This window comes from Silurus aristotelis (assembly GCF_946808225.1).
Source record: "Silurus aristotelis genome assembly, chromosome: 19".
Classification (NCBI taxonomy): domain Eukaryota; kingdom Metazoa; phylum Chordata; class Actinopteri; order Siluriformes; family Siluridae; genus Silurus; species Silurus aristotelis.
In genome coordinates this window covers 9,638,294-9,665,062 of record NC_139592.1, presented here as the reverse complement: position 1 = coordinate 9,665,062, position 26,769 = coordinate 9,638,294, and the positions used below count along the sequence as shown (strand labels likewise).

General features: G+C 37.5%; 1 protein-coding gene and 2 long non-coding RNA genes across 10 annotated transcripts in view; 1 reads left to right on the top strand and 2 right to left on the bottom strand.

The window, feature by feature from the left end:
• The first annotated feature begins 399 nt into the window (after nt 1-399).
• The window catches only part of dvl1a (dishevelled segment polarity protein 1a), a 48,727-nt gene continuing 22,357 nt past the window's right edge, over nt 400-26,769 (top strand). For 4 of the 8 annotated variants that reach the window (XM_083569860.1, XM_083569859.1, XM_083569858.1 and 1 more), the window contains exons 1-3: nt 400-1,193; nt 17,348-17,417; nt 19,507-19,628. In XM_083569860.1, the coding sequence (XP_083425986.1) occupies nt 1,024-1,193; nt 17,348-17,417; nt 19,507-19,628 (362 nt within the window). In that variant the 5' untranslated portion in view covers nt 400-1,023. The remainder of the gene's footprint in view (nt 1,194-17,347; nt 17,418-19,506; nt 19,629-26,769) is intronic. The other 4 variants (XM_083569856.1, XM_083569855.1, XM_083569862.1 and 1 more) reach the window with 2 other exon arrangements.
• Nucleotides 9,711-13,598, bottom strand: LOC310741748. The gene is made up of 2 exons (XR_014538052.1): nt 13,328-13,598; nt 9,711-10,144 (listed from the first exon to the last, which is right to left on the bottom strand). It is a non-coding gene; the product is annotated as an uncharacterized lncRNA (long non-coding RNA).
• Nucleotides 23,260-24,380, bottom strand: LOC310741750. Its single transcript, XR_014538055.1, has 2 exons — nt 24,239-24,380; nt 23,260-24,032 (listed from the first exon to the last, which is right to left on the bottom strand). It is a non-coding gene; the product is annotated as an uncharacterized lncRNA (long non-coding RNA).

Here is a 26,769-nt window from a genome sequence, read left to right as displayed (position 1 = left end):
TGGTCACACCAAATATGAATTTGATTTGTATTTCTCATTTGTTTATTTAATTTTCATTTTGTTAATAGCTTGAACACTTAAGCACTATATGAACACTTTTATTATTTGAAAGCATTCTCAATTTACAGCATTTTTCCCAAGTGCCTAAAACTTTGCACAGTATTGTACTGAAAGTTTTTTTTTTCTTTGGCAGTTTTCATGCAAATGTAACCAAGTTTAAAAGCACATACTTTCCAATGCTAAATCTAGGGTTAGGGTTAAATCATAATCCACCTCATTGACTGTAAAGTTTTGCGGATACTGTGTGGTTACAGGGAATTGTTTCTGCCCTTTTTCAGAGTTCACAAAGTGGAAAAAAAAACCTTTCGAGATTGCTGCTGTGGAAAATCCCCTGATTGTTGTTTTTTTATTTTTATTCTCAAGACAAAAGCATCTGTAATGCATAATCTCCACCAGCAGATGGAAGCACTTCCCCTCTGTTGATTTTGAAATCCGCTCTGTTAGAATGAGGTTACGGGCAGAACCGTATACTACGCTACTAAACAGTATGTCAAAGAAGCCGCCACCTATGGTAACTATGGTAACCCGTGGTAGCGTTGCGTTTTGACGTAGTATTCAGTAGGGTAAGTGTGCGGATTGGGACGCGACCGCGGGGTAAAGAAGGAGGAGAAGGAGAAGAAGGAGGAGAAGCAGCAGCGGTTCTTCCTGTTTGACCGCGCTACCGTATCGCGAAGCTCGCGGACGCCGTGACGCCGGGACGCGCAGCGCTCGAGTATGTCTGCGCCCGTCCAGCGCGAGCCAGGCGAGCTCATTCGCTTTCCTACGTGATACGTGTCGCCATTAGAATAGCGCCTAGTCGTTCTGGTCTTCTGTCTGTATATATATTACAATATAAATGCATTATTAGTCGTCGTCGTCTAAAAAGTAACGCTTTTTCCCCTCCTCCCTTCCTGTTTCGTTTCGGTTTTTTTTTTCCGCAGCCGCCGCGAGCCTGTCAATGATCAGTGTCGCGGGCGCGCGCTCATGGCGGAGACTAAAATCATCTATCACATCGATGAGGAGGAGACTCCTTATTTAGTCAAACTAGCCGTTCCTCCAGACAGAGTCACCCTTTCTGACTTTAAAAATGTGCTCAGCAACCGGCCCGTTAACAGCTACAAATTCTTCTTCAAGTCCATGGACCAGGATTTCGGGTAAGTGTGTGTGTGTGTGAGTGTGCGCGCGTGCGTGCGTGCATGCGTGTCTCCATTTGTTCAGCTCGTGTGTACTTCTTGCACAACAGAACGATCACACCCAGATCGCCATGCTGCTTCGAAATCCCCGCAAACATACACCAGACTTGAATAACCCTACCTGACAGCTGTTGACAGCTGTTTCTGCAGCCTGTACAGCCTATATTTAAGCTTTGTTGGGTTCAGTGGCCACATGGACCACAACACACACACACACATACACACACGGCTCATTTTGGCATTCCGGTCACACTGCAAGTTGCCACAAATATGGTGGCTGTGTCCTATTCCTAATTAGACCTGCTCTTTCAAGTGCCCTTTCTTTTGTGCTTCCTTTATCTTAATAAGCTCCAGCACTTTATCCTTTACCTCCAAACCCTATTCATTCCTTCCATTACCTTTGTGGCTCCCATGTTTTAATGACAGTATCATGCATGGTAGAGCCTGACAAGGTCACGTGACCCCCCCCCCCCCCTCACCTCAGGTGGCTGGATCCAAACCCCTCAGTATGTATTTTACACCTATAAAACATTTCCCTCTTTTGCTCTCACCTTCTCTCACCTATGCCATTTTTGACTAAAGCCCAGGAGGTGTAATGTGATCCAACCTGCATTATTACAGTCTATTTAATGTAACCCACACATGATTCTAACCTTAGACCCCGGCTTTAATTAGCTCACTTTCATGAAAATGTCACATAGATGAAATGTAATCTAAGCTGACCTGCAGTGGCTTTGTTCCAAACCGTCTTATTAATGTAGCACCCTTCGCAGCTAGCAGTAGGGAGCCTGTTAAGAAGGAATTCGTGTTAGCTGGCGTTATTCCGCGCCGTCCTAACACTCCGTTCGACGAATTACACAAATTAGACTGGTGTTAAATTGTTCTGCCATGAAAGGAAGGAGAACCCAAGAGCTAAATGAAACACCTACAGCAGGGGTGGCAGAACTAATTCAGTTTTTTTTAATGATGTATGACGCATTATTGAATACATTTTTTTCAGTTTGATTATAATAACAGCACCGTCTTTTGAAAAACAATGGGGGGGGGGGGGTTTCATCATAATTCTATTAAAAAATGCTAATAAATAAAAACGTCTGTTCTAAAATACATTCTGGAGGCCTACCCATTTCTTTTCTTGATAAATTGCCCACTTTTATATGTCGAACCTGTATCAATAATATATATATTGCCAAGCTCTAATTCTCCAGTCTAATATGAATCTATAGATCAGTAATATCCTGATTGCTGAGTTAAAGCATGATGAATGTAACTGTTGCATAGATTACCGATTTTGAATCGTAGAGTTCATTCAACATTCGTTTCTCCGTTTTTTGATGTAGAATTCAGGATACATTTACATTATTCTAGATTTTATTCGACTCTCCAACACCATGATAGAGTTGCCATACAGTATAACAGAACTGTATATATATATATATAACAGTATATGTTTAACAGTAAAAAACAGTATATTTACAGTATAACATTGAGCCTGCACAACCAAAACTTTAAACACCTAACCTTCAATAGGATGCAAATCTGTGACCAGCTCGCTTCACCCACCATCCATTAGTGATGAGTCATTCATGAACGAATCGTCTCTTTGAGCTGGTTTTCTCAGGTATAAGCTGAAAGCTGATATATATTACATATTTATATACATTTTAAATGGTAACTCACTTGAGATTCTTCCATGTGAACCTTGTTTTATCGTCTGGGCTGCTGGTTAGAGTTTATGGGGTACTGATGTTTGTCTCTCAGTTGTTTGTATGACGCAGCACGGCAGGAAGCATCCGCTGCATTGCTCCTGGTCGAGGCTGTGGACCACCTTTGGTGATCACATGCAATCAGTTATAAGGAAAAGTGGAAAGAAATTCATGGCATACAGTAGATAGAATAACAGTGCTGCATTGATGCTTGCTGATTTGCTTACTGGTTTAGCAGTGGATGCATTGTAGGTAGTGTAAATGCAATGCCATGAGATGTTTCCTCTTAAATGTTAGATTATGATTTTATTAAACATGGATAATATGGTTGTGCAAAGACAAATAAATCACTGGTCATAATGTTGCATTAGGGAAAAAAAAATGTTTGTAACTAAAGGAGTTAGCAACTTGTTAAGCTAAATAATTTGACTCACTGAAAAAAAATTTGACTCACTAAAAATAAGTTGACTCAGTCGTTCACACGCTATCTACAATTCAAATGTTTTAGAATTTGTGGCCAGATGAAAAGCAACAGTTGTGTCTTTGTTGACCTTCTTTCCAGTCTCTAGCGATATAATTGTAATTCCACATGCCTCAAAGCATCTTGTGTTACTTGCCTGTAGAAGTTATAATGGAACAGTGGATCAGAAATTCACAGTAGGGGTTATTTAGGGTTGGAACTGCAGTCTGGCACGTTTGTTTATTTTTTTTTTATAAATGGCAACTCCACTGCTATAATTTGACATGTAGGTGGATTGGCTGTTCCAAAGTTGTTCCTAAGTGTGAACGTTTGTGTAAATTAATGTGACGAGACGTCTCGCTTTGTGTTGTTTTTGTCTCATATCTTTTGACTGATGTCCCATATTTTGATTACAGTAGGTTATAAACTGAAATAAACGGAAAGTGTCCGTTGCATCACAGACAAAGAAATGGCTCCTAGGAGGTGCTGAGCAAACCTGGCTTTCACCGTCCAAAGTCACTGTACTTGATTGGTGCTATTTTTGTCTTTCAGGTCAATGCCATGCACCATGTTGAAACTGAGTAATGTTAGCGTGCTATTCTTGTAAAAGCCAAATGTGATTTTTTTGTAATGCGCTAGTGTTTCTCTTTGTTCTTTTGTTTGATATGGCAAATGCATAAAAATGGGAGAGTATACGTTTCTTATTTGTATATCAATGTACGTCAAAATGGTAGGCCTATCTGTACCGGAAATACATCACACAATGGGTTTGTTTGCATCTGGTCACCCCAGTGTGAAAGTCGCTCTGCTATTCAGGGTGTTTTCCCAAAATCCAGTATAACTGAATGAATTAATTACTGTATAATGTGTACATTTTGCACACAACTACAGCTCTCAAGCAGCTCTGGGATTTAAACTAACAACCTTGTCAGCAAAAGAACCAAGCTTTACTTGCAGTTATGGCCATTCATTTTTTTTTGCCTCATAGATGTTTGGTGAGTTTGAGTTATTCCCTCGTTCAGTTTTATCACACACAATTTTAATAAAATGTAAAGCAGAGACCATTTATAAGCGGACACATTCGCAGGGTGACTTCTGAGAGGAGCATTTACACAAGATTGTTTCCAGACAGTGCATGTCTCTTTAACCTGTACAGGAAATAGTCTTCATAACATCAAACCTTGTGCATCGTCCCTCAAGTTTCCATTGGAGCACCGTCTGTTTTTCATAGAACCGTCTCGCACTTCATTCATGCTTTAGTACCACTGTCAGCTCCTTTTATAGCCCTGAACGTGGATCATATTAGTACAAATAAACCATTATACTACTGTCTATTTACATGTATGAAAAATCTAACTCATATCTGTTTTAGCCTCTTTTTTTTTGAGCAACACAATCAGTAGAAGGTTTCTCACATTATGTGTAGCTCTGATTACATCATTGCAAAAAAATTCTTCCGAATTAAAAAAAGGTTTGCATGGATGTAAGGCACAGAGGAAACTATCTGGCAGCTGTATCTGTAACTGGAATCCTGCTTCTAATGCATTCCTGCATGTGCAGAAATTCTCCTAAAATACACTGGAAAAATATCATCATTGCACATGTATTACGTTTATATTATTACATCTTATTTATATTAGATTATTATTAATAATTAAATCTAACGGGTCAGTAGGCCTTGATTCAATTCCATAACAGAAGCTCTGACAACACAACACAACAGACATTATCATACATTAATGAGGTACACATAGTATTGTGAATTACACAGAGCTTTGTGTGGTGAATGCTTCACATATACGGATTTAAAAAGGTATGGAATTGTTGATATGGTGGTGTTTATTAGTTCTCTGTTAGGAGGTGTTTATTTAGCAGGAAGGAGTCTCTAGTGTCACAGCATTAAATGTCAGAGGCAAAGAAAAAGAGAAAGAAAGAAAGAAAGAAAGAAAGAAAGAAAGAAAGAAAGAAAGAAAGAAAGAAAGAAAGAAAGAAAGAAAGAAAGAAAGAAAGAAAGAGACTTTTTTACATATAATTTACAGATCACTGAAATTCTTTCTTCGCATATTCCAGCTTGTTAGGAAGGGTTAAGGGCTTGGTTTAAGGGCCCAACAATAGCAGCTTGAAGGGGCTGGTCCTTGATTTACCAATCTTTTTATCAGTAACCCAGAGCCTTAGTCATTAAGCCACCACTGCCCATTCCAGCTGTAAATTTTATGTTTCTGACACTAGATGCAGCTTTGCGGTTTCTGGTTTCTCCGTAACATGTTAAACTGCATGTTTTAGTTTTATTAGCTTCAGGAAAAAAAAATTTGACGAGGGAACAGCTTTATAGGTTCTGTAACACTAGTCAGAACAGAAACCTGCACGTTTCACCGACATTTCACAATATTTTAAACGGATAAAAATGTCACGTGTTGTGCTTTAGCAAATAAAAATAGTTAGCGTTAGCAAATTTCTGTTATATAAAAGTTTTTTATAGAAATATAAGTATAATAAAATATATAAGTATAAATATAATAAGTATTTTATATCAAGTTTTTTTTATATAACTTAAACAATCATTTACTTAGACAGTCAAAAGTTTGTTTTCTTTAACATTTATGGGTAGAAAAAGGTATTCATGGGTAGAAAACTGAATTTGGTTCTCTTTCCAAAGATTCTTTGTATGCAGTGGAACATCTAAAAATGCTATCTCTCTATAGTGCATTCTTCAAAATGTTAAAAAGTTTTGGTCTGCATCATTTAGCCAGACATCAGATATTTATTTTACTTTCTGTTTCTATGAAGTGATCTGATTGTGATTGAACATTGTATCGCCTGTTCGTCACGCTTTAGTAATTGCTATGAACAGCTTTGCATTAATGTGTGCAACTGCGAACTTTGATAATGATGAAACTATAATGAATGGGCATTCCGTGTCAAACAGATGAGTTTTTCCTTTTGAGTCTGGTTTCTCTCACAGTATCTTCCTCATCTCTTCTCAGGGAGTTTTACCTTCTCACCGTCGCCACTGGTTCGCTAATTAGGGATAATTTATGACACAAAAATGTATATTCACAAGCTATTTCATTCTGTAATGCTGCTTTGGGACAATGACCAAAGTTGAATTGAATTGAAGGTTGGACAATTTGACATTATTCTTTAACAATGTTATCAAATAGGACAGCAGCACAATAATTATCCACCATCTTGTTAGTTTTGAGTTAAATGGGTCACATGACTGCAGCACGTTTGTTTTTCTCAGTCCAAACTACAACTGTGCTACGTGAGGATGTGGAAATGAAATGGAGTAGCAGCAGTAATAAAGCTGTGTGTGTGTTCTATGTGTTAGGAAATGCATTTAAATGTCACACATGATTTTGTGTTTCGAGACCTCTTCTTTCCTGCTCGTGTTTTTTTCTCGTGGTTTTCATTTCACGCCTGTGATCTCAGACTTTCATCAGGGCCTTTTAAACATCAGAGGTGTAACACGTGCACACACGTCATACCCTCGGATTCCAGCATGACCTTGCAAGCGGAACCGGCTTTTCCTGGTTACGCTGTGCAGTTTACTCATAGTGTTTATTACACTGTCCTTCTCAGTCTTGACTGCACGTTGGGGCCCAAAGAGCACAAAGCTGATTGCATGAACAAACAAACTGTTTGTCCTTCAAAGTCCAACTCTCAGGGTTCATTCAGGTGGTTAGATATTTAGTTTTGCCAAACTGTTATGTCGGATATTGGTCAAATGGACACACAGGCAATGTGTGGATATACCGAAATAGCTGATTTTAATTAGGTAGTTATTATACAACAATTACTGTATATAGTTCAGTCAACATTATGACTGATTATAATTATACATTTCCACATGATAATTGTAAGGTCTTACAATATATTTTCTAATCAAAGTAGTTCATAGGTCTCATATTGATGTTTTTACAGTAAATACTGTTTTTACAGTACATGCATACATTAGTAGGCATACAGTAACAGGTAGCCCCCAACTTACGAAATAGATAGTCAAGTCAAGTTTATTTCTATAGCACTTTTCACAACAGACATTGTCTTAAAGCAGCTTCACAGAATATACCAGTTAAGGTGAACGATGTGTATTTACCCTGATGAGCAGCCATGGCGACTGTGGCAAGGAAAAACTCTCTTAGATGTTATAAAGAAGAAACCTCGAGAGGAACCAGACTCACAAGGTGATATCAAGAGTTTGATTATAAATCTTTAAACAATATAGGGACCTATGATGCCTTTCAACGAACCCCGAGATAGGTATACTAAGCGATAAATTATACATATTTAAGTATATATTTAAGATAAATGCAATGTAAATCTATATTACAAAGATGTATCTAATTATTGTTTCTTACCTCGATGTCCACCAGCTGGAGCACTACTTTTGTGTTTTTTTTCCCACATGGTAAGAAATGAGCAAACACTAAAATCACAACGCAACAATCACAACACACTGTATGAATACTGTACGAAGTACGTCATCTATCAGAAATAGGTATTGCTCTCGGTCCCACAATGCACATCCCACTTCTTCTTCTCTCGCTGTTTACAGCATTGTCAATCTTGAATAATGCGTGGATTTTAAAAATTTTCTTTGATATATTATGATTTTAGTTTTTTTTGAGTGACTGTGCTCGAATCTCAGAAAATCCGTAAGGTGGGCTCTTGTAGGTCGTAGTTTCATCATCAGATGTTCAGTGATTAGAGATAAGAACAGTGTACACTTTGTTATGAGTGTGCATATAAAAAAAAAAATCAATAAAACCTGCTGTGAATTTTGCTTTTTTCATTTTACATAATGTTTTGTGGGATCATTATGTGTGGTACCTGTGAAACTAGACAGATTTCGCTATCCTGTGTAGATAATTTCACATTGTTATACGTTTATTGCAATACTGTAATATTTCACTTAAGTGTGTTTATTACTTACTATATACTATATAAACTTACTGTTTATTGCTAATTCTGCAGGAGAACTGGATCAGTGTCAGGCACAATGTTAATGTCTGCTTAAAAGTGTATAATTTAAACATAAAAAGAATCTTTGTTTATATGGGCATTAGTGAGTCAGAGGCAGAGCCATACAGACAAAGGTCAAAGCCAGAAAGTACATGGAACTAGGAATGAGAAACAAAGGCTCAGACATAATGAAACCAACAATAAGATTTGGAAGTTTAACAGAATCTTGAATACAAAACAGGTGCACACAATCTGGTAACATGGCAATAACAAGAGAAGGGTGGAGAGAAGAACAAAACAGAAATGATTAAGAACATATAAGAATAATTACCACCATGGGAACTGTGACATGAAGGCGAAATTCCTGACAAATGTGTCAGTAAAATTGTCAGTAGACCTGTATCGGTTTAAGGGATTTGTTTTAATTTTAGTGTGGAAAAATGATAACTGAAATGATTCCTTTTTATTTCTGAATTATAGGTCATGCAAAACAATGTAGATTTTTAAGCATGTATTAAATTATACAAAAAATAGAGCAGTGACTTGAGATTGTTATAAAATGTATTATAGGTTTACTATATGTTACAAATAAGAAAATAAAACAAAATCTCTATTTTAATTGGAAAACAGAGCTTCAAAGTCTTCTAAAATTCAATTCAGTGGTCTCTTTTTCTGGCACTGCAGATCACTGTGGTGATGTACTGGTGTCTTTTGAAAGATTAACCCTTTTTATTGTTGTAAAATAATCGTATAATCGTATGAAACATATTTATATGCAATAACTTAGTTATTGGTGTAGATGATTTCCCACAATTATGCAGGCTTTCTCATTAATGTTTTGTGATGTTGTAGCTTTAGCCACTATTACACTATCACATAAAACATTTTGAACAGCTGATCTGCTTTTGCCAAAGTCACATATTTATATAATACATTTAAATAAACTTGAAATAAATACAAATAAATAAACTTTTTGCAACCAAAGATTTGTTAGTGTTGATCAAAGTCTTTTCCTCGGAAAGTAGATGCACATTTTATTCTATTGTTGCATTAGTCATATCCATTGTTTTAGCCCATATGAATCATGACATGACAAATGTAAAATTGTAACTAGACAGTCTCAGGCTGCTGTTTCAGAAGATCTGTGAGATATGGCAGTGGTAAAACGGAGTAATTAAGTAATGATTTTCCTTGTATTAACAAGTACAGTGCTCTAAACTGATTGAAGCTCATAAAAAGACTGCAGCATTCACAGATTATAGATAGAGTCCTGAGTACAAGCAAGAGGTGTTGACTTTAATCTATCTCACTGTCCTTAGAGCAAAAAAAAAAACCCAAGAAGTCCCAGATTATTATTTATTTATTTGCCTTATTGCAGTAGTGCCATACATTATTAAGTAACTACAGTGAAACAAATGTTAGCTATGAAAGAGAAGATTAGGTTTGTGTGTGCGAGGGGTCCTGAAAATAAAGGAAGTTGAATATGTCTTGTATTTGGCTAATTAAAATAAAACACATGGCAAATAAGGACAGAGGAGGAAGCATTGTTTCTTTCTCTCATCATAGACACATTAAGTCAGTAAGATGTGAGTCGAGCTGCAGTCCTGCACTTTGTGAGGAGGAGGCAGAAAGCTGCTCTCCAGAGTCTCCCATCTTTGTGGTATTCATCTGCCTGGTGTGTTGTGCATTTGTTTTGATTGCTGACAGGATCCCACGTGGGTTGTGCAGCATCTGGGTTAGTTCAGACTTGCAGCTGGAGCGCTCCATATGACAGGAAATCCCTGAAACAGATAAGCAAGAACTTCAACAAGGCAGCTACAGTATGTCAAAGTGAAGCAGCAACACCTCTGATTAACACCTCAGTGTGGTTGATTTCAGGCATTAAAAAAAATATATAAAATATTTATTTTATGTGCTAAGTGTCAGACAAAAGACCATCAGGTTAAATCCTGTTGAAATAGAAGGGTAACTTTTTACACCTTTATATATCTCAAAGGTAGTTATTGTAAACTGTTTTCTAGACATGCAGTCTTGTTTCTAACGCACCGTCCTGACAAGGGCAGAAGTTCAATTTGAAAGTGACATTTTTAACATTTATTTTAACAGGGTTATACAGGTGCATCTCAATAAATGTGAATATCATTAAATAGATGATTTATTTGAGTAATTATACAAACAATTTAAAACTTGTATATTATACATATACATCACACACAGACTGATATATTTCAAGTGTTTATGTATTTAAATTGTAATGATTTTTGCTCACATTTAACAAAAACCCACCAATTCATTCTAAAAAAATGTGAATATTTCATAAAACCAATCAAAAATAAAAAAATTTTGTAAATTGTTGGCCTTGTGGAAAGTATGTTAATTTACTGTATATGTACTCAATACTTAGTATGGGCTCCTTTTGCTTTAATTTTTGCCTCAATTTGGCGTGGCATGGAGGTGATCAGTCTGTGGCAGTCTGTGCTGAGGTGGTATGTAAGCCCAGTTTTCTTTGACAGTGGCCTTCAGCTCATTTGCATTTTTTGGTCTCTTGTTTCTCATTTTTTCCCTGACAATATCCCAGAGATTCTCTATGGGTTTCAAGTCTGGTGAGTTTGCTGGCCAGTCAAACACACCAACACTATGGTCATTTAACCAACTTTTGCAGTGTGGGCAGGTGCTAAATCCTGCTGGAAAATGAAATCAGTATCTCCATAAAGCTGGTCAGCAGGAGGAAGCATGAAGTGCTCTAAAACTTCCTGGTATACGGCTGTGCTGACATTGGACTTGATAAACACAGTGGACCAACACCAGCAGATGACATGACTCCCCAAACCACCACTAACTTGGATTCTGTGCATCTTCTCTCTTCTTCCAGACTCTGGGACTTTGATTTCCAAATGAAATACTTTATTTTCTTGCTTTCAATTGAAAAGACGACTTCGGCCCACTTAGCAACAGTCCAGTCCTTTTTGTCCTCTGCCCAGGTGAGACACCTCTGATGTTGTCTCTGGTTCAGGAGTGGCTTGACACAAGGAATGTGTCAGTTGTAGCCCATGGATATGTGGTGGCTCTTGAAGCACTGACTCCAGCTGCAGTCCACTCTCCCCCAAATACTTGAATGGCCTATGTTTCACCTTTTTCTACCACATTTTTTCCTTCCATTAAACTTTCCATTAATGTGCTTGGATACAGAACTCTGTGAACAGCAGCTTCTTCAGCGATGACCTTTTGTGTTTTACCCTCCATGAGCATGGTGTCAGTGATCGTCTTCTGGACAACTATCAAGTCAGCAGTCTTCCCCCATGATTGTGTAGCCTGAACCAGACTGAGACACCATTTAATGGCTCAGAAAACCTTTGCAGGTGTTTGGATTTAATAAGATGATTAGAGTGCGATACCAAGAGTCTCCACTATTGAACTTTTTCACAATATTGTAAGTTTTTGAGATACTGAATTTTGGGTTTTCATTAACTGTAAGTCAAATCATCCAAATGAAAAGAAATAAAGACTTAAAATATATCAGTCTGTATGTGATGAATTTATATGACTACACATTTTGATGATTTTGTTTGTGAACAATGAAAAAGGGACTTTTAATTCTGATGGGAATGAAAAGTTTTCATTGTTCACAAACAAAATCATCAAAAAGTGTAGTCATGTTGTCAGAATGATGGCACACAGTTTCAGGATTTCTTGATATAAACTATGGTTTGATCACAGTGACTGAAAATGCACAAATTATGACTTCCTTCTGTGCGGTATCTATGAATTTTAGCAGCACAAATGTATTTATTTGATCGGATTCACCTGCATAGGATTCACACTTTTACTGTACTGTATTGTTTTTTTTTTTTGTTTTTTTTAGTTGTTCATCTATTTTTAGAATTTATAGTTGTGTTTTGCTCTGTCTGTATACACTCTCCAATTAAAGGTTAACAAGATTCACCTTTGACCTGTTTTAGATGATGTGGCGGTTGAACAAGTAGTTTTGAGAATTTCATTTCTGATCCGAGAAACGCTCCAAAGCAACTGAGTAAAACTAATGCTGAGTGTATTGTAGTTTTCCTCATTTAAAATGAGACGATAAAGAGTGTTAAAGTGTCAGTTAGAAGCATCCCGTGTTAACCTGCAGCATAATACAACACCTGTTTGTTCTTGCAAACAATATAGAACAGAGATAGATAGATAGATAGATAGATAGATAGATAGATAGATAGATAGATAGATAGACAGACAGACAGACAGACAGACAGACAGACAGACAGACAGACAGACAGACAGACAGACAGACACAATATAGCATATATGAGAAGGAAAAAAATATACATAAACACAGCTCTCCAAATTATTAACAGATTGACATGTCTGTGATAAGCTATATGAAAAATATTACAGGTTTGAATTTTTAATCTTTTGACGTGTGATAAGTAGTTGTAATAGTGTGGTGTGTGTGTGTGTGTGTGTGTGTGTGTGTGTGTGTGTGTGTGTGTGTGTGTATAAATGTACAGTATTCAGAAGTAAAGTCATGAATAAAGTTTGTTTGTAATAATAAGGTTTATACTATATTTCTGAAATCACACCAATCAGGACTCAGGAGGTATATCGCTGTTGAAACAATATTTTAACTGTACACACACACACACACACACACACACACACACACACTGCAGATCGTTCTGCATAGCACCTTTACTCACCACTTAAACGCCACAGTTTTAAGAAACTGGTTTTGGGCACTACTGTGTTGAACTAAACCATCATAATGAATAATTGTATTTATGTTACTGAACATCAATTTTGCAATTAATACTCAGGAAAAAAGTAGCTTCCCTAAAAGATTTGGTTTATTATGCATCCAAGTTTGAATGATTTATTTTCTTACTTGTTTTATCTACTATATGAAGAGATTTGCATTCATAGCAATTTGCATTCAAAGCGTATTAAACAGTAATAAGCAGCCAACTGACCTTGTCCTTGACTCAATGGAACACCTGCTTAGAGTGTATCATAAAAAAAACCATATAATCTGAGATTTCCTGTAAAAAGGCTGTGGGGTCAGTTTATTTTGCAATAGTTGTCATGCAAAATTTATTTTTAAAAGGAATCCTGTTTTTGAGGGGTTAAACGTGTGGTAAATCGTCCCATTTTAGGAGATCATTGATAAAAAGACCCCCCAAAAAAATGCCATATTAGAAGGATTCTTTCTCAAACATGTAAATTCTACTCAGATCTGAGAACCATAAGCAAACCTGATATGCTCCATCAAGCAAACATGCAAACAAAACCAAACTGCCACCCGGACCTCAAACTGCCACTCCGTGCAGTGATGCAAACATCCATGCGATATTTTGTCACAGGCAGAGGGCAGTCTCAGGTAAAAAGGCACAGTATTTAGGAGTTCAGTTTGGAAGCTTGATTTATTTATATACAAATTCGCCCTCTTGAAGCACTTATTCCCTTCTGTGTGCTTCTCTGTTTAAACCTACGTGCGACTGTGATTTGCGTCCTGTCCCCTCCCCTGTCTTGTCATTGGTTGATCTTCCCATTGTGTCCTGATATGTCCACCTGTATCCTGTTTGGTTCCTGGTTAGTTTAACTCCTCATCCACGCCCGTGTCTTTGTTTTGACTCCAAGTCTCGTCATTGTTTTGTGCGTCTCTGAGCCGTGCTCAATTATCTTTTCTTTTTGCTTTGCATTTAAAATTGTAGTTAGACTTCCTGGCTTGGACTTAGGCTTGTTTTTTTTCCTCTTTATGGTTATGGATTAATACAGTGATTATTGTGTCATGTTGTCTGTTTTTTAAAACCCTGCCTGGAATATGAATAATGAAATTATGGCGTTATGTCCTGCATCCAATACTCACCTAATGTTCAAATGCATATCTTGCATGTGGAGCTTGTAATGGGCGAGTTTAAAGGGTGTGGCAGGGTTGCCAGGTTTAAGCAAATTCCCACATATCGAAGACGACACATTTTTCTTCTTTTTCTCAGTCTCACTTGACAAGTGGTGTGCATGCCTTTCTGTCTTATTTATAAAGCCACTGCTCTATATAGCACATACAGACTACATGCTGTGCACAGGACTGCATAACTTTGCCGGGGGCTCAGTGTAATAACATTTTATAATATTTACTTTAGGGCTGAAACTAACGATTATTTTGAAAACCGATTAATCGGAAGATTTTTCTCCTTCTTCAATTAATTGTTAATCAAGTAAATTTTTTTTTGCTTATTATAACTATAAAACTCTAATTTATTGTATTTATGTATAAAGTTGTACTATCTTTATAGACTTTAACTATCTTTAATTTAGACATTTTAAAGCGTATAGTGGCTGCTTGTTGAGGAGTACATGAGGGATTTCTCCTTTGAACAAATTCACTCATGCTTAATTGTTTCTTTCTGTAATAAAACAAAGAAACAGCATTTGAGTATGCAAGGTGCAGCAATTTGTAAATCAACATTTCAAAAAAACATTTTAATCAACTATTCTTAAAAAAAAAACCTGTATAAAATATAATTCAACATTGTTTTAAAAAAAGAAATGCACAGATATTTTGTTCATTTGTGAAGAAATAAGCATTGAGAATATATAATCAATTACATTTTGTATAATAATTAAGTGATAGATGCATAAATCAAATATACAAACTTTAAAAACGAGCATTTGAACGTAGTAAAGCTGCAGTAAATCACATTTGAAAACAGATAAGTTACTGTTGAAGTAGACAAATGCTATGAAAAGAGAATAGTACGAAGAAACGCAGCAGGTCTTGATTTAAAAAAACAAAAAGAAAAAACTATGCATTGGTGTACAAATGCATAAGCATTTACTGAAAACCACAACAGTGATTAAAACTGTAATTGTTTCATGCTGCTTTTATTTGTCTATTTGGGACGCACACATTTTCCTGCTACTGGTTGACCCTGTACTGTCCGCCATTTTTCAAGCGCCTGTGTTATCTTATCGTCACGTTAAAGCGTAACTTGAGCAGCCCAACTCATTTCATTATTGATTATTATTAGTTGTTCCAGCCCTACATTACTTGTAAATGCATTGTTCAGGTTTGGACTTGAAGCTCTAATAAACTAATACAGCTACAGATTGGGGAATTGCATTACACCCCTACTGTGCACACAACAATGCACACACTGACCCCACTGCATCTTGAAGGCTCAACGCATCAATTTCTCTTGTAATTTTCCCGGTTTTTATGCATACGCTTTCTTTAATTTGATTTGTTTAATTTCTGTTTATTGCCACTGTTCAGTAGATTTTTAACCCCCACTTCTGAAAATGATGCTTAAAAAATGTAATTCAGTTCAATTCAATTAATTTTTCTTTGAATAGCACTTTTAACAATGGACATTGTCTCAAAGGAGCTTTACACAGATAATGCAGAATGTAAATTTGTTTATCATTTTCTGCCTTAATCTTGCCTTCTTAAGCTTCCAAACTAACATGTATATAATTGAGAACACAAATAGTCAAGTCAAGTTTATTTCTATAGCGCTTTTCACAACAGAAATTGTCTCAAAACAGCTTTACAGAAATCAACAGTTAAGGTAAATGGTGTGTATTTATCCCTGATGAGCAGCCGTGGTGAATGTGGCAATGAAAAACGCTATGAGGAAGAAACCTTGACAGGAACCAGATTTAAAAGGGCAACCCGTCCTGATTTGGGTGACATCAAGAGTTTGATCACAAATTTTTCAACAATACAGAACACTGGAGAGTGAGAACTAACATGAGTAGGTCTATAAGATTATAAGTAATGTTCTTTCTACAGTCTTATACAGTCTTTATGGTTATATAACTAGAAGCTGCTGAGCATTTGTGATCACAGTGGATCTAGAAAGAATACTAGAAAGTATTCACAGCGCTTTACTGTTTCCACATTTCGCTCCCCATCCAACCTGATGAAGCTTGAGAGGTTCTGCAAAGAAGAATAGGAGAAACTGCCCAAAAATACATGTGCCAAGCTTGTAGCCTTATACTCAAAAGGACTTGAGGCTGTAATTGGTGCCAAAGGTGCATCAAAAAAGTATTGAGCAAAGGCTGTGAATACTTATGTGCATGTGATTTATTTTTAATACATTTGCAAAGATTTTAAACCAACTCATTTTCAGGTTGTCATTATGGGGTATTGTTTGTAGAACTTTGTAGAAAATAATGAATTTGATCTATTTTGGAATAAGGCTATAACATAAAATGTGGAAAAAGTAAAGCGCTGGGAATACATTCCAGATGCAGCTGTTCCCATTCTTGACTACTTCCTGGTGAGTTTCCTCTGTTGGCCTCACAGCTCTGTAGCCTTTTTTCAATAGTTTCCCCATGTTAAGTTCATCTCCTAGTTCCTAGGTCACATCACCTGGAAGTTCTGCACAAGCTCAGAGGAAACAACTTGTAATTTCAGTATGCGAAGGGGATTTCTTTTGACATAGCATAGGGATTATATTATATACTTTGTGCTCTGTTGTATGTGTTTGTGAGGTGGATCTGATGGGATAGGAGCAGGTGTGTGTGCACTGAATCGTGACACAGAGGGTTAAAAGCTAATGGCAGGTTATTTCTGTAGGGAATTTACAGCCAGGGAGGAACACAGAAAGCACCCATGCTAACATACTTGATCATCCTATTAATAACCCATCCTGTGCCCTGACACCCTTTGCTACACACTCAGACACACACACTTACACATATTCTGGCTTGCATAATCTCGTGTAAACACTTGTGGCCATCAGCAGCTGGAGTTTTATGTAAACTGAAATGTGCATTAAGTAGTAGTGAACTCTGACTACAAATCTGCAAGTGGCTCAGTCAAAAGAGTCGTCCAACAGTCCCATGATGGGTTGCTTGCAGTTAGGAGCTAAATGGAAAATTCCACTGTTGGAGCACATGCTTCAGCTTTTGCAAATAGATGAGAGCATGAGCTCAGAGTTCTCAAACAGTTCTTAACTGTTCTGTGTGTGTTGTGTCATCCACAGGGTGGTCAAAGAGGAGATATCTGATGATAACGCTAAGCTACCCTGCTTCAACGGAAGAGTTGTGTCCTGGGTAAGTGAAACGGATGTCCTGCGTCCTGCCCCCTTAGCGACAGACGTACAGTACGAGCTTCATATAGCACAGTGTAATGTTACAATGTCAACCTGTATCCTCGTGCAAGTGCACACACTTACATGCATGCACTTAACCCATGTAACACACTATAAGGTTTGGTGCAAACCAAAACACATTGTTAATGATGCTATAAAGATATTTCACTTCCTATATAAAAATCTGCTGACAAATGCAATAGCAGTGAAATGTTCAGCTCTGTTTCTCTCCAAGCCACATTAGCAGTTTGTATAGCATCAAGCAAACATAAACTATATTTTTATTTATTCGGCAATATTTTATGGAATTCCGTTTCCGTCACTGAATACTAATAATGAAAAAGGTTATAGCGACATTTACAACGCCATTTTATAAAGTCAGAATTCTGACTTTTTTCTCGCAACTGCGAGTTTATAACTCATTTGCGACACTTTCTGGCAAAACACCATAGGAAACCACGAGATGTGATTCTCACAGAATACGGGAGTTTTTTATTGTTAACAGAGCTTTGAATGCCGTTTTCCCCGACAACAAGGTTTGGCCATATTAACTCCGTGGCATGATAATCCTTTACGATTTGCATATGTTAAAATAGATATGGAAGCCTATTATGTGCTTTGCCAGAAACTGGTGCAAATGAGTTATAAACTCGCAGTTGAGTCAGAATTCTGCCTGTTTTTCTTCACAATTCTGACTTTTTTTCTCGCAATTGCGAGTTCATATATTATATAGGAAGTATATATTTATATAATTTGTATCACCCAGTTCTGAGAAAAAAGTCAGAAATGTGAAATAAAAGTAATAACCCGTTTTTATTTATTTATTCATTTATTTTTTAAATCATTGGCAGAAACCGGCTCCCATAATATATCGATATAATGTTGATATCTTTTTTGTTCTAGTGAATATATTAATTATATAATATATCAACTGCTGTTTATTTGACAAGTATCGTGTTGACAAGTATCACATTTGTCCTGAAGTATCATGATAATACATTTTTGTCATATCACCCAGCCTTCCTTCTACATCATTTTACATGATCTTTTTGATGCAACAATTTTAAATTATTAAGGCGAAGAATTGAATCAACCATTTAAAGCTCAGTATTTAGTTAGTCATCCTAAAGCTTATTACTTAGTTACAACTATGTTAAGTGTGAAATCTAGACCTAGATATTTTGGCCATTTCTTTCAAGTTTAAAGTGTTAAAAACATCTCTAGAAAATAAAAAGCTTTTTTTCCTTTATGAATAAGAGAACTTGTGGCTAAATACACTGTATTTTTTACTGCAGATTTTAGATAATATATCAGACAAATAACTCAATAGGTTTAATAAATAATAAGCCTCTTTTCATCGCTTTGTCTGATTCTGAGTCACCAAATGATTATATTTCCATAGCAGCTTCTGTATAAAGAAAACCACCTGGTGAATCACAGTTAACAACAAATCGCTTTTGTTTGTATCACTCTGTAACATTCATTGTAGATTTCCTCTTCCTATTATTTCAAGAGGATTTTCCTTTCTTTCGTTTACCTCTTTAAGTCCATTAACTAGGTTGCTAAATGATGTAAAAGGTCAGTGGCTGAATGTGGGCTTTTATGTGTGTCCTGCAAGATATGCATCACTGTATGTTCACGGTTTACTGCGTGAATCACCCCAATGGATCACATAAAAGAATATTAATAATAATAATACATATAACAGCCACAACAATAAGGCATTTCAGAAACTTTATGTACATCTCAGTAATAGAGCTGGTGGATTTTGGAGGCTTTTGTTATAACTGCCACAGTTTTTCATGGACTTGGCCATGTGCTTTGGCTTGACTTAACTCTGATTATTTAGCTTATGAAAGCACATAACGGTGCCTGTGTCTGTAGGCCAGTTTGCATAATCCTTTAGGGTTCCAGCTTTTTTTTCCAGCTCACTTAATGCAATCTGTTGTAGTCCCTCTTCCTGCGTTGCTTATTTATGTAAGACCACTATTCGCTGTGGAGAGGCTCTTCCTGAGATCTTTGTTTTCACATGTGTGTGTGTTTGGCTGTAGTTGGTGCTGACTGAAAGCACACACTCAGATGGCGGATCTCAGTGCCCAGAGAGTCACGCCGAGCTGCCGCCCCCGCTGGAGCGAACAGGAGGCATCGGAGACTCGAGACCCCCCTCATTTCAGTAAGTATTCAGTAGAAGCACAGCTAATTAACTTTTATTACAGGGCAAGTACTGTACATGTCTAGTGCAAATATTGTTTTGTAGCAATAAACTCGAATTACACCAGAAACACAGCGGGACACTAATGTTTTATGGAACTGTAATTAAACCACAGCATTAAAAAGCTGGACCTTTACTCAATGTAATGGCTTCATAGCAGTGGTTTTAGGGGTGTATGGGGTTATGCGTTTATGGAAACACTCCAAGACATCACAAAATACACATAACGACCAAATTACAGGCACAGGCATGTCCTCATACATGGTCATGAAGAATTGGGATAAAAAAAATTGCTGGGTTGAATATTGAGGCATAAAGCTGACATAACAGTTTTTTTCTTCTGGTCTGTCTATGATGATCGACGATTCGAGAAAATTGCAGGGAACACACGTAAAAAAAAAAAAATCACATAAAATTTGCAACTCATTTGAATAGAAACATATCCATCACAAAACAGCTGATTCGTCTCGGTCCAGTCCGGCATCCTGACAGCAGCAGTGAATGCAGTAGCAGATGTCTGGTGGCCAGCTGGAGATTAGGTCTGTTTATCATCCAGCCGGGAGTCATATTTATGAATCTGAACCCAAATGCTGCTCTCATTTTAGGGTTAGATGCTATACTGTACTGTAGGTGCATCTGTTTCCGCTAGCATCCACGTCCTTATCCGCACAAACATGACAGCTCACTTATCCATGCAGACCAAGCACAGACAAGCTTGCTTTGTATATTTTAAAATGTTTAGCAAAATCACATTTTCGAACAATCCGAATCAGATGTCGGTTTTGCATCAGCGTGTTTATTACTCCAGAAGCCGCTCTCCAGAAATCCAGGCAATCTCACATCTTGCTGTCTCTCTTTTATTTTAAATGTAACTTCGTCTTATTTTTGCCCCCTGTGGGCCAGTAAGTGTTTTAACTTCCTCACCCACGCACAGACACATAGAGTAGGTTTTGTGGCCAGTTCCAGTGGGTTTGACTGCCATCTAGCGGTGTGACCTCCAAACCTCGTGTCGGTTCTCCTCCTTTCCCCGTTTGCTGCCATGTCACTCAGCTCTCAGCATCATGATCCAACAGGCTCCCAGCCAATTTTCCTGCAGATTAATTCAGTCAATTCCCGGTTGTGTGTTTCTCCCACAGCAAATCTGATTTATTTCCATTACAAAAGCTGCACTGCAGCATCAGTAAATAACCAAATGTTATCTCCGGTCTGTTCCCTTTGTGCTCTTGTGGCGTGTATTATTCACTAGTCCTGGTGAATACATTTGGAGGGATGAGGAGAGCACATGGTAGCCAGCCCCTGAGAGGCTAAACCGGATTAGCAGACATTAAAAGCGCCTGTCTATATTACCCCAAGGACATAGTAGGGTGCTACATCTGCCCTAATCCTCTCAAGGCTCAAGCACTCCCCCCATGCTTTAATGGGGCTCATCGGCTTTGGAAGCACAATAACATGAACTTGGTGTATACATTGTATAAGCAAAGCAGGGAGGATTATTTTGCAGGCTTATAAATGTAAAATTTGAGTTGCTCACTATTCTCTCTTGGTTTAAATATATCCTACATCTTTCTAAATGTAATAGGTAGATATATATGAATACACTGCAATTATGAAACTGTCCTATTGTTGTATATACAGAGGTAAACATATCTTAAATTTGTTACATAGCATACTCGAATGTGAAGCTCTTATACATGACAATTAACTAAGATAAGATATACCTTTATTTGTACCTTTATTTTGTACCTTAAAAGTAAAAACATAATACAGTATATAAATACAAAAGAAGAAAAAGAGACCACGAATAGGTAGTTACGCTATCAAACATACTGCAATAGGTAATATTGCACGGTTTTAACTAGCAGTTACTGAAAAGCAGCTGTTAACATAATTTAGAGCAGAGCATTTGACCCTCAACAGCTCAGTTGTGTCCGGTCTAAATTTGAACTTGCTTTGGAACAAAGTGTCAAATAGTAAGAAGATAAAATGACAAATGTAAAATTAGTTTAGACTTATTTTCTGCAGGCTTTTTAAAAAAAATTTATTCGGTCACAGTTTTCTGGATGTTCAGTATCCTGGGAATATTAAGGAAATAGTAGCTTTGCTCCACTGTGCCAATTGGAGTTTCTTACTTTTAAAGTATCATATTCAATAAAAGCTTTTATAAAGCCAATATTTAGTGGAGTTTCATTCTTCTGGTTGTATGTGTGAAGAAGATAGGTTTGTGCATTAAAACCTGTTTGGGCAACTCTGCTAGAAATATTCATTCATTCATTTTCTCTCGCTTATCTGTAATTCGGGTCGTGGGGGCAGCAGTCCAAGCAGGCCCCCGCCTTCGACTGCTGCCCAATCCTCACAGCACCGTCCCTTACGGTCCCTCCTGCAGGTGGTGAGCCCACGGGAAGGCGGCCCCACGTCACTCCGACGTCACAGACCTTGGGCAACTCTGCTAGAAATATATATAAGGATAATAAATTGCTTTCGTTCGCTTACCTATTTAATTGTAATTGTAACACTGTGTTTTTATTTGATCTAGAAAGGCACAGTTCACAGTAAAAAAAAATTGTACATGCGAGAATACGTGTAATAGGCAGACTAGAATGCAGTTGTAGTTTATCATCCAGCTGCTGAAATGACAGCTTTAAGCCACCAGAGAGAGACATTAGCTCACCTCACCGTGGAGGTGAAAATGAGTCATAGCATAGCATAGAAGACCAAGTATGATTTCATGCACACTAGTGCCCTTGATGTTCATTTCCATAGCTGTTCCTCCTTTTCATTTGTCATATTTATTTCTGGTCAGCGGGCATTTGCAAATGCTTAAGCATGCTATCATCACATTTCAGATTCATATATAAAGATGTTGCAATGATGAATGAGGAAAATGAGAGCGAGAGAAGGTTGGATGACGTGGAGTTGGTGAAGCGGGAAGTGGATAGGATTAGTAAGGAGGAGGTGAGAGCAGCAATTAAGAGGATGAAGAGTGGAAAGTCGGTTGGACCAGATGACATACCAGTAGAAGCATGGAGATGTTTAGGAGAGATGGCAGTGGAGTTTTTTACCAGATTGTTTAACAAGATTTTGGAAGGTGAGAAGATGCCTGAGGAATGGAGAAGGAGTGTGCTGGTACCCATCTTTAAGAATAAGGGAGATGTGCAGACCTGCAGTAACTACAGGGGAATAAAGTTGATCAGTCACACAATGAAGTTATGGGAAAAAGTAGTGGAAGCCAGGCTGAGAGAAGAGGTGACCATCTGTGAGCCACAGTATGGTTTCATGCCGAGGAAAAGCACCACAGATGCCTTATTTGCTTTGAGAATGTTGATGGAGAAGTATAGAGAAGGACAGAAGGAATTGCATTGTGTGTTCGTGGATTTAGAGAAAGCGTACGACAGAGTGCCAAGAGAGGAGTTGTGGTATTGTATGAAGAAGTCAGGTGTGTCAGAGAAGTATGTGAGGGCGGTGCAGGACATGTATGAGGACAGTGTGACATTGGGCTGTGCAATATGGCCTAAAAAAAAAATCCCAGATTTGCGATTTAAATAGATTTTTTTCCCCCTGCTTAAAATCAATCTGCATATGACAAAGAATATGTTTAAAAAATTTTTTAACTTTATTAAATAAAGTTTATTTACTCTTCTGGGATTATAACCCAATTTGGGTTAAAGTGCAATCAGAAACAACAAGCCAAAAATACAAGATGGCAGACCCTGCCATTGTAAATTGTGAAAATAGAACGTTACATAACATAAAATGAGCAAACCTACAAAGAAAAATGTTTTATGAGTGTTTAAATGTGGAACATGATTGAAAATGCACCTGAGGTTTTGAGTGAATTTGCCTTTACTTTTCTCCAAAACTCCACAGAAAAATTAGATTAAATTTAACAGAGTAATAGACAGGGACACTGTAAATAAGAAGTATTTTAAAGATTGAGCAAACCTATAAAGAAAAATGTTTTATGAGTGTTTGAATATGGAACATGGTTAAAAATGCAGTGATGCTTGGAGTGATTTTGTCTTTACTTTTCCTAAAAACTCCACAGTAAAATTAGTTGAAATTTGAAATCAGAATATAATAGACAGGGAGATTTTAAATAAGAATTATTTGAAAGATTGAGCAAAACTTAAAACATGTTTTATGAGTGTTTGAATATGGTGATTCAAACGCTCAGATTTTTCTGTTTCTTAACGGAAACGCTGTTCTGAAGCGTCTTTACATGTATTTTGACCTTTCCCACCAGTGTACGATTAGACGCGCAACATTAAACAAAGTGCGGCTGCTTAACCGTGTATTTTCAAGATGCGGCTGCTTAACCACCAGTCTTGTGCTGCCGCTGTCTTGTTCATTTCATAGGGCCCTACATCTCTCCCACTCGATAGCATGCCTCTGCTTGAGGTGCTGCAGTAAATTGGTGGTAATGCTACCTTTGCTTGCAACAGCCTTCAAACACACTTTGCGGCGGGGTGTTGTTTGTGCAGCGTCTGACGCAGCAAAACCGAACCAATTCCAAATTACACGAGTTCTTCTCTGCTCGCTGCCATGTTGTTTGTGTATCTCTATGGCAAATGCACGAGGGGAGGGCTGAGTTTGTTCAAAACTATGGAAGCCCAGAGGGGAGCGTCGGCGGACATTAAAGAGAAAACCGATTTTTATCAAAACAGATCGATGTGAACTACACATTCGAGTTAATCGATAAAATCTATTTATCGACCAGCCCTAGTGTGACAGCAGTGAAGTGTAGGAACGTGCAGTAGGAAGCCTGAGCCCTTTCCTGTTTGCAGTGGTGATGGGCAGGTTGACGGACGAGGTCAGACAGTAGTCTCCCTGGACTATGATATTGTGTGCAAGTGATATTGTGATTTGTGTTGAGAGTAGTGAGCAGGTTGAATAGAGCCTGGAGAGGTGGAGGTATGCACTGGAGAGAAGAGGAATGAAAGTCAGTAGGAGTAAGACAGAGTACATGTGTGTGAATGAAAGGGAGGGCAGTGGAGTAGTGCGGTTGCAGGGGGAAGAGGTGGAGAAGGTGGAGGAGTTCAGGTACCTGGGGTCAACAGTGCAAAGTAATGGAGAGTGTGTTAGAGAAGTGAAGAAAAGAGTGCAGGCAGGGTGAAGTGGGTGGAGAAGAGTGATAGCAGGAGTGATTTGTGATAGAAGGATATCTGCAAGAGTGAAAGGGAAAATTTATAGGACTGTGGTGAGACCTTAATGTTGTATGGTTTAGAGACAGTGGCATTGAGACAGGAGGTGGAGCTGGAGGTGGCAGAGCTGAAGTTGTTAAGGTTTTCATTGGGAGTAACGAGGATGGACAAGATTAGAAATTAGTTTATTAGAGCGACAGCCCATGTAGGACGTTTTATTGACAAGGTGAGGGAGGCAAGATTGGGATGGTTTGCAGAGGAGGGACATGAGTTATATTGGTAGAAGAATGCTGAGGATGGAGCCACTAGGAAGGAGGAAAAGAGGAAGGCCAAGGAGGAGGTTTATGGATGTGGTGAGGGAAGACATGCAGGTAGTTGGTTTGAAAGACGCAGATGTAAAGGACAGGGTGGTATGTAGACGGATGATCCGCTGTGGCGACCCCTAATGGGAGCAGCTGAAAGAAGAAGAAGAAGAAGATATAAAGATGTTGCAACAGTGCAGTTTGTTTTGTGCAGGCATGAACACAATCGCACTTGAGCATGCAAGACTTGGTGTGAAGCTGTTTTCACACTCAGTCCATGCCTTGAGTTTATATGGCACTGTATGATTCTCATTTGGTTCATTCTAATTATAAAATTTTTAAATACTTCACTGTTAATTGACTAGGAGTTAAGATTGTTCTACATTTTTGATTATTAGGATAATCAAATCAGATCGGAAACAATCAGAATATTATAGTTTATAAGTACTAGTTACTAGCCTTTTATTACAATATTAAACATACTCTCATAAGTCATTAACAATTGCTGACATCAAATTGTTTCTATTGTTTAAGACAAGCAATTTTTGTGCATCTGACTATGTGGAAATCTAATACTATTTCATGGTGTGGCAAATCTGAAAGCATTTGTCATCCTATTGTTTTGAATATTTGGTATAACTGTTATTACAGTTGAAAAAGCCCAATGTTGAAAATGAAACAGCAAGGACTATTTCCGTTCAGATCATAATCACGTTCAGACAAGAACCACACGCTTGTGTTTCACACGTGCATGGGTAAAGTGTTTCCGTGTGTCAGAATGAACCGCACCGATGCGCTTCACCCGTTCCATTGGTCGAGTGTGAACTCATTTATCGCACTAAAACTTGTGAGAGGCTTGCCGTGCTTGCAAGTGAACCATAGCGCATTTAAGCGCTAACATGAGTACATGACACAGAAACGGAACCAGATACAGTGTGCATTTTAAACTGCAAGAAAACAAAACTTTGTGATGTTTCAGGCCACTGACCTGCCACAACATGAAGTTTTATAGCTATATAAAAACGTTATCTTGAATATACTTTTTTATTATTATTATTATTATATTGCTTTTACTTTTGCAATGAGGTTTTTTTTTTTCCATTTAGAAATAAAAAAGATTTTTCAGTCTTGCCACATTCCACACATCCAATATACACGTGAAATTTGGTCAGATCGAATAACTTATATAAAATATTAATTTCTATCAAGTTTGAACTCGGTGGACAAATAAGCCTGGTTTGTTTAACAGATCTCTGTATTAGAGTTTGTTGTTACTTTATTGTTTTCCTTCCGCATTAGTGGGTTTCAATTGCAGCGATTTTCAAACTGAGCAAACTTTGAATGCTTTGATTAGTCAGGAATTTGGCAGGATGTTTCTTGATTGGCATTCCTTAGTGGTTCTCATTAAGGATTGGATTTCCTCTACTGCTCATGCAAGTGCATTTTTAATTTTTTATTACAATTTTAGAATACAAAAAAAAAAATATATATATATATATATATATATATATATATATATATATATATATATATATATATATATATATATATATATACACCTAGTTAACAACTGCTTCTACTTGCACAAATCAGAGCTCTATAGCAGGCCACTTATCCTTCTCTCCAAACCATGTAAAACATCTCGCTTTGTGAACAGGGGCA